Source organism: Schistocerca cancellata, chromosome 5 (assembly GCF_023864275.1).
Source record: "Schistocerca cancellata isolate TAMUIC-IGC-003103 chromosome 5, iqSchCanc2.1, whole genome shotgun sequence".
Classification (NCBI taxonomy): Eukaryota; Metazoa; Arthropoda; class Insecta; order Orthoptera; family Acrididae; genus Schistocerca; species Schistocerca cancellata.
This window is the reverse complement of record NC_064630.1, coordinates 190,120,928-190,128,951: the sequence shown is the minus strand read 5'-3', so window position 1 is coordinate 190,128,951 and position 8,024 is coordinate 190,120,928. Positions and strand designations below refer to the sequence as shown.

At 47.2% G+C, this 8,024-nt stretch overlaps 1 protein-coding gene across 1 annotated transcript in view; it reads right to left on the bottom strand.

The window, feature by feature from the left end:
- Nucleotides 1–273: 273 nt before the first annotated feature.
- The window catches only part of LOC126188430 (glucose dehydrogenase [FAD, quinone]-like), a 30,454-nt gene continuing 22,703 nt past the window's right edge, over nt 274–8,024 (bottom strand). The window contains exon 3 of the mRNA XM_049930033.1: nt 274–1,079. Within this exon, the coding sequence (XP_049785990.1) occupies nt 1,027–1,079 (53 nt within the window). The 3' untranslated portion in view covers nt 274–1,026. The remainder of the gene's footprint in view (nt 1,080–8,024) is intronic.

Below are 8,024 nucleotides of genomic sequence, written 5' to 3'. Positions count from 1 at the left end.
TTAATAGGACCAACTATTTCTACTATAGACAAGGTATTTTTATGGCGTCTCATTGATGCGTTATCGCGTATAATGAGGGTGTCCGGATTACGCCATGCGATATGCAAAGGTTAACCACAAGCGTTTCTTCGCCCACACTGATGGAATAAAAAAAGATGCTTCAGCAGCATGCAGTACCTGTATATGACTGCCATTCTTACACAAAATTTCAGGAAATCGCAGGAACATTGAGTGATTACTGATTACTGACAAAAGATGCGTATATTGTTTGTTTATGACAATATACATAGAAATACAAATGTTATTGTAATTTCTCAACATAAATTTTTACAGAACAAATGTAGATCCTTGTAGATTATGCACTTTTTGCTTTGTTTTATTGACGATCGCTGTTGAATTTTTATAAATGAATAAAAGCGTGATTAAACTTACTTAACATATTCAGATGTATCACTTTCTACAACAGTCACATACAAAGCAGTGTTTTCCTGCAGCTAAAGTTTATGCACTAGTCTCTTATGTGAAAAGAAAAAAATGAGATTACGCTGGTCCTTCGAACCGAGTCGTTGAAGATTCAGATCACGTTTGAGATATGTCTGCATGAGAACAGGATGCATAAAAAGTATGTCTTTGACAAACGTTCGTACTCTGCGCTGACTCGTGCTCGACTTCTAACCTAAACTTTTATACATGTCGAGGTACTTGTTGATAGAGGAAAGAATACATGGAAAATACACTGGCTGCAAATAGAGGAGATGGGTCTGTAAATGATTTTCCGGATGCCTTTCTTAGCTTTCTGAAGTTTGAGGTGAATTTGAGCACGTTGTCTGCGACCATTATGTTGACGAAGCAGGCCACCTTATCTGATAACTTACTCTTATCACTATGCTCCTATTGTAACATGTTGTGGAACACGTATCTATAAGTTCATTTATAGCACCTGAAGTCGTGATGTCGTTTTGATGACCATGGAGTATATAAACCATTACTTGACACTGAACTTTTTAGTTGAGGCAGTCCTTGTCTCTAAAGTCGTACAGCCACCAGAATGAAGACAAGGGCAGCGAACAAGAGCGAGCCTGCAACACAAGAAAAGTGTTTCAGTTTCAAAAATATTATTGGCCTCAGTGTGTCAAGATGAGCTACAAACAAGATGAGAACCCTTGCGACAGATTGGAGAAGCACATCATGAGAAATGTGAGTCGTTTAGACATTCGCCCTGGTGTTATCTTTGTCCTAATGCTCAGGTTATTTGCTTTGTTTTATCTATTGATCTTTAGCTTACGCCAGACCGCTACCTAATTCGTACAGCTAATACAGAAATTTGACTATTTATAAAGTACTACTGTTATAGTGTGTTTTTTTTTTCACGTAGCTAATCCCAATATTATAGGGAAAGGACTTAACAGCGCTTTCCAATACTATATTGTGAAAGTGGAAGAAGGTCATATGTGCGGTCATTCAGTTTTAGTTGATTTTCATTTCAAGTTATACATCATCTTGTTCTATGTGCAGCTACCAGTTTCGACAAATATAAGAGCACAAAAATACTTATGACTTAACAAAAAAAAAGGGCTGTGTTAACCAGGGAAGTCTAACTTTCCATGTTTATTTGCACTTTCTACATACGCATTGCAAATTACAGGTTTCGATGAGTGTCCTAAACTATCTTCAGCTACTGTAAGAGACTGTAAAAAAGCAAAGAAGTTCTACTAATTACTAATGAAGGAATTAAAGCAACAAAAATGTAGTATTTCCTAAATGAAGAAGCGGAATGACCAGATAAGCCCTTAGTAATAAATGTAGTTTATTAAACAGTTATCATGCCAAAGAACCACAAAAGAAAATTGGTAAATACACTCCTGGAAATGGAAAAAAGAACACATTGACACCGGTGTGTCAGACCCACCATACTTGCTCCGGACACTGCGAGAGGGCTGTACAAGCAATGATCACACGCACGGCACAGCGGACACACCAGGAACCGCGGTGTTGGCCGTCGAATGGCGCTAGCTGCGCAGCATTTGTGCACCGCCGCCGTCAGTGTCAGCCAGTTTGCCGTGGCATACGGAGCTCCATCGCAGTCTTTAACACTGGTAGCATGCCGCGACAGCGTGGACGTGAACCGTATGTGCAGTTGACGGACTTTGAGCGAGGGCGTATAGTGGGCATGCGGGAGGCCGGGTGGACGTACCGCCGAATTGCTCAACACGTGGGGCGTGAGGTCTCCACAGTACATCGATGTTGTCGCCAGTGGTCGGCGGAAGGTGCACGTGCCCGTCGACCTGGGACCGGACCGCAGCGACGCACGGATGCACGCCAAGACCGTAGGATCCTACGCAGTGCCGTAGGGGACCGCACCGCCACTTCCCAGCAAATTAGGGACACCGTTGCTCCTGGGGTATCGGCGAGGACCATTCGCAACCGTCTCCATGAAGCTGGGCTACGGTCCCGCACACCGTTAGGCCGTCTTCCGCTCACGCCCCAACATCGTGCAGCCCGCCTCCAGTGGTGTCGCGACAGGCGTGAATGGAGGGACGAATGGAGACGTGTCGTCTTCAGCGATGAGAGTCGCTTCTGCCTTGGTGCCAATGATGGTCGTATGCGTGTTTGGCGCCGTACAGCTGAGCGCCACAATCGGGACTGCATACGACCGAGGCACACAGGGCCAACACCCGGCATCATGGTGTGGGGAGCGATCTCCTACACTGGCCGTACACCACTGGTAATCGTCGAGGGGACACTGAATAGTGCACGGTACATCCAAACCGTCATCGAACTCATCGTTCTACCATTCCTAGACCGGCAAGGGAACTTGCTGTTCCAACAGGACAATGCACGTCCGCATGTATCCCGTGCCACCCAACGTGCTCTAGAAGGTGTAAGTCAACTACCCTGGCCAGCAAGATCTCCGGATCTGTCCCCCATTGAGCATGTTTGGGACTGGATGAAGCGTCGTCTCACGCGGTCTGCACGTCCAGCACGAACGCTGGTCCAACTGAGGCGCCAGGTGGAAATGGCATGGCAAGCCGTTCCACAGGACTACATCCAGCATCTCTACGATCGTCTCCATGGGAGAATAGCAGCCTGCATTGCTGCGAAAGGTGGATATACACTGTACTAGTGCCGACATTGTGCATGCTCTGTTGCCTGTGTCTATGTGCCTGTGGTTCTGTCAGTGTGATCATGTGATGTATCTGACCCCAGGAATGTGTCAATAAAGTTTCCCCTTCCTGGGACAATGAATTCACGGTGTTCTTATTTCAATTTCCAGGAGTGTATTTTGAGATATGTACGAATGTTGTGAATCTTGAGAAGTTACAATGAGAGACTAATAATAACGTTTGACGCCACGGTAGTTATTCTGAACAGTAGTCAACCAAATCACACAAATAGTTGGAATTAAGTATGGCTTGGAATATGAAATGGAACGATAACATTGACTCAGTGAAGTCGTGGAATTCTTTTGAGGTTAGAGTAGGCCTACATGATAACGGACTGCGTTTTGCCTGCAGCAGCACACGGCAGCCTGGGGAGTAATCGTGCAGCGTACATTTTGCAAATCATCTAACCTATTTATCTCACATCGTACTTTTACAACTATAATAAGCACAAATACCTAAATCTTTCAGCGTGTGCTACGTTAGTGATTGCCTTCTTCTAGCTTGTTTCTTGCTTTATTATTTTCGGTTTTTCAGCCCAGAATGCTCAACTTCAGTAGTCTTCATTCTTTATGGGCTTACCTAATCATATTGATGTTGTGTGGGACTGTAGGGGGTATTTGATCGTTGTTGACAAAACAGCTGCAAGGTGCTTTGGCTGTTTCTGATAGGCTGCAAGCTATATCTCTGGGTCGCAGCCTTGGCGAGGCATCACGGCATGTGCGACGGCGTCACATGGGATCATTTGTGCCGTGGCATCTGCAACTGATGGCTCTCTTGCCCTGCTCCATGGACAGTCAACGGGCTGTTCATGTTATGTGTCCCTGGGCGGAAGGGATTGGCCATATTACACACCCTGTATGTCCCAATTTAAATAGGAGCCATAGCCTGTTGCCGAAAAGACAGTTGGAGCTGTCTTATCTGTTGACAATGGTTATGTTCTTAGAAGATTGGGCGGTCCACCACGAGACCAGTTATAAAGCCACTCAGAATGCTGTCACCTCCAAGGTTTGGTTTTCAGCAACCGCTGCTTGACTCGCTGCGGCTCACTTCTTTACTGTCGCTCGCGCACGCCAACGCCACTAGCCCAACGCCCTGGCTGGACGGAAAGGGAAGCAGATTGCAGCCGCACTGGAAATTTTCATCCATGCGATGGGGAACAACAGCGGCCGCCAACGGCAGCCAAAGCGCAAGCGCACTCAGCAGAACAGCAAGATTCTGCAGTGCTACAAGTGCCAGCAGCTGGGACATACTGCGCGTGATTGCAAGAACGTCGTCGCGTGCTTGAAGTGCGCGGTGGCACACGACACCCGGAGTTGCGCGAAGCCACGTGGGGCGGCCAGCAGCTGCGCGAACTGCGGCGGGCCAAACGCCGCCAACTCGCGTAGCTGCAGCTACCTCAGGGAGTCACGCCGTCAGCCCGCCGCACCACGCCCTGCGGCGGTGTCAAGGCCGCCCTGTCCCCCCGCTCCGGCGAGGGGTGCGAGCTGCGCCGACACGAAGCAGAAGCCGCCACTGACGACGCCACGGCCGGCCTCCAAGCCGCCTTTGCGGCAGAACGGGCCGAGCTCAAAGAAGAACTCGCCGCAGTTCATCGTCAGCTCCAGCAGCTGCGTTAGGAGCTGCGAGTTCTGAACAAGAAGATGGTGCCCGCCCCCGCGCCCGCCACCCCTGCGGTGCGCCCGATTGAGGTGGACGCCGTCACGCAGACGGACCTACCGTCGCAGAAGGACGTGGCCACTCAAACGGACGTCGCCCCGGAACCTGTAGCGATACAGGAGACCGGGGAGACGCCCGTGGACGTGGCACGGTCCTCCCCGTCCCCAACTCCAGGCGGGAAGGCAACACAGAAGGGGAAGCAAGAAGAGGGTGGCAAACTTTGCACGGACATCATACCCTTCCCGGACGGCACGAACATGCCAAACGCGCTGAAGAAGATTGCCACCATGTTATGGGATGGGCACTACAACGCCCAAACGAACCCGTACCTCTTCGCCCAGGTGGAAGGTGAACGGAAGCCGTCGCTCCCACACAGGCCGTTCGGGCTACGTGGCGGGCATCGGGCAATTCTGCTCGAGTTCGTTACCGAGAAAGACCTCAACACCATCAACGCGAACCCGGTCTTCACTTCACGCCGCGCGACTGGGAATACATCCTAGAGGACGCAGTCGTGCGGCTGAGGAACGAGGTTCGTGGCGGTGCGAGGAAGCTGTCCGCAGACCTGCAGACAGCACTGCAGAACGTCTCGCGCGATACAAAGAAGAACCAAAACACCAAAGTCCACTAGTATGCCTGCATGCTAGTAGCCAGGACAGACACCGGACAACGAGAGGACACACCATACAGTGAGGCCACGTCATCATCGCTTCGTCAGGAACAGGAGGAAAGACTGTAATAAGTCAAAACTCCTACACCTCGTGCCAAGGCCTCTGTAGAGCGTCAGCGTCAGCGAGCGTCAGAAAATAACTGGACGAGAAGGTTTTTGAGGTGCACTTTATCCAGCTCACCGATGTGAATTTGACTTGATTTATTGATATCCGGTATGTAATATCGATAGGAGAAGAAGACACATAGGAAAATTATTAACTTCAAAGTATATAGATTGCTAGAAATTTACTCTAAGTGAAAGACTCTCTGGGACACTGTTCTAAAGTCTCATATGAAGAAAGACCAAGTCTAGAGTCAGAGACAGTGGCAGTCTACAACTGTTCCATTCACTCAGATTATAACGTTTTCCGACCAAAAGAAATAGTACCAAAAACGGCCAAGCCTCAGAGACGCTGGCTCCTCGTCTGGAACACGACGAGAACTACCTTGTGTCTATTCTCTCCTCCAGTTTCAATGTCATACCCCCCTCCTCCCCTCCCCACCCCCTCCGGGGTGAAGGATTACTTCGACTGGCGTTTGATGACCTCTTGACACATCCCTATCCCAGCATCTTGTTTTCTATTACATCTTGTGATCTCGATTCCCTGAGTAGTGCTGGTTCACTATCTCGAGTGTCTGGTTTATACTCTGGATTCCAGGCAGTGTAAGCAATTACTCAACATTTACTTGGATAGTCCCCAAAACACTGTAAGAATTTCTTTATTTTACGGTTCCAGCAGCTGATCTCCAGGTATCAACTGTCAATACAGAGCATGTATGCCAATTATTGAATGTGTGTATTTTTCTTATGTTCGACTATTACCCCTCAACTAACAGAACGCAGCGTACACGCGTGCACTATTTCAGAGTTTGTGCCTTATGCCTGGACGCTTCGTTAAGGCACGCTGGAGCCTCTTCAAGTGTCCACGCTTCTGTATATTATTCAAAGTATTGGTTTCCTTTCGATAGTATGTTATTACTAACTGTGACTGGTGTTGGCTCTCGTCTGAGGAACTAGGCGGCAGCTGAAGCTGCTGTGTGCATGTGGCTACAAGTCATGACTTACTTCAACACCAATGTAAAGATGTGCTGTGTTTTCTGAAATATCTATATAACAACAAACAGACGATACGCTCGTTTGATTGAAATATCAGACAAGTCGAAATTGAAGGCTTCAATGCAGCCATACCCAATGAAAGTAGAACAGATGATAAAATAGATTTTTTTAAACATTAGATGGTCCATACGAAGACCTTTTCATTCAGTGACTATCCGTCTTAAAAAACCGTACATCGTTAATTGACTGCAATCGAAGCTACTCGATAAAAGACAGATCATAGGACTTGATGGATAAATTTTAGATGCAATATCGGTTGCACAAAAGCGTAGATCCCTTTTTCTCTTGTCGTAGATCTCTTCTGCGTGACTGGGTAATCAGCTAGCTATTCCAGGCTTTGAGGATGGATGTGGGCTAAATTCACGTTAGTACTGATTACATCACTGAAAGTCAGTGAATTACAAGTTTACGAAATACGTTTGGGTTCGCAGATGATTGGTTTTTTTAAATTATTTTTGGCGCTACCGAAGGAATTACACCAATAAATTAGACACTAAATTAGTAGATGAGATTTGTTATTTGAGCAGGAGAATAAGAGACGATAGTCAAAGCAGAGAGGGCACAAAATGTAGACCGCCAACAGCATTTCTCGAAAAAGAAATTTTTTAACATCCTGACTATCTCCCGCAATATGGCCAAGATCTGTTGTGCTATTTGTTTTTACAGCAGGACATCTTCGATTGTCACCCGCGGCACGCCGACAGCACAGAGGTACGTTGACGACGTTCTACGCCCCGTTTTGTTGGCCTTTATGGCAAGCCATCCTGGGCTTACATTTCCGCAAGATAAAGCCCGCTCGTACACTGCAAGAGTTTCTATTGCTTGTCTTCGTGCTTGCCAAACCGTACCTTGGCCAGCAAAGTCAAAAGATCACTACCCAACTGAGCACGTTTGAAGCGTTATGGACAGGGACCTCGCATCAGCTCATGATTTTGATGATCTAATGCGCCAGCTGGACAGAATAATTTCGCATGCTATCCCTCAGAAGTTCATCCAACAACTCTTTCAGTCAGTGCCAAGCAGAATAACTGCTTGCAAAAGTGCCTGAGGTGGAGCAACGAATTATTGATTTGCTCAATTTGTGAAACTCTTCCTCCTGAATAAATTATCCAATTTTTTTCAAATTGTAATCATTTGTTTATCTGTACATGTACATCACATCTACCGACATCCGTCCCATTCGGTTAATTCCTTTATGGGGCGTCGTTTTTCTTGTCTTAGAGTGTATGTTAATTCGTCCCTCCATGAAACTGCGTAAACGTATAATGAATAAAATAAATATATACACGTCTCCTCCGTTAGCTGAGTGCTCAGTGCGTCTGACTGCCGTATAGCAAGCCCGAGTTCAATTCCCGGCCGGATCGGAGGTTTTCTCCGGT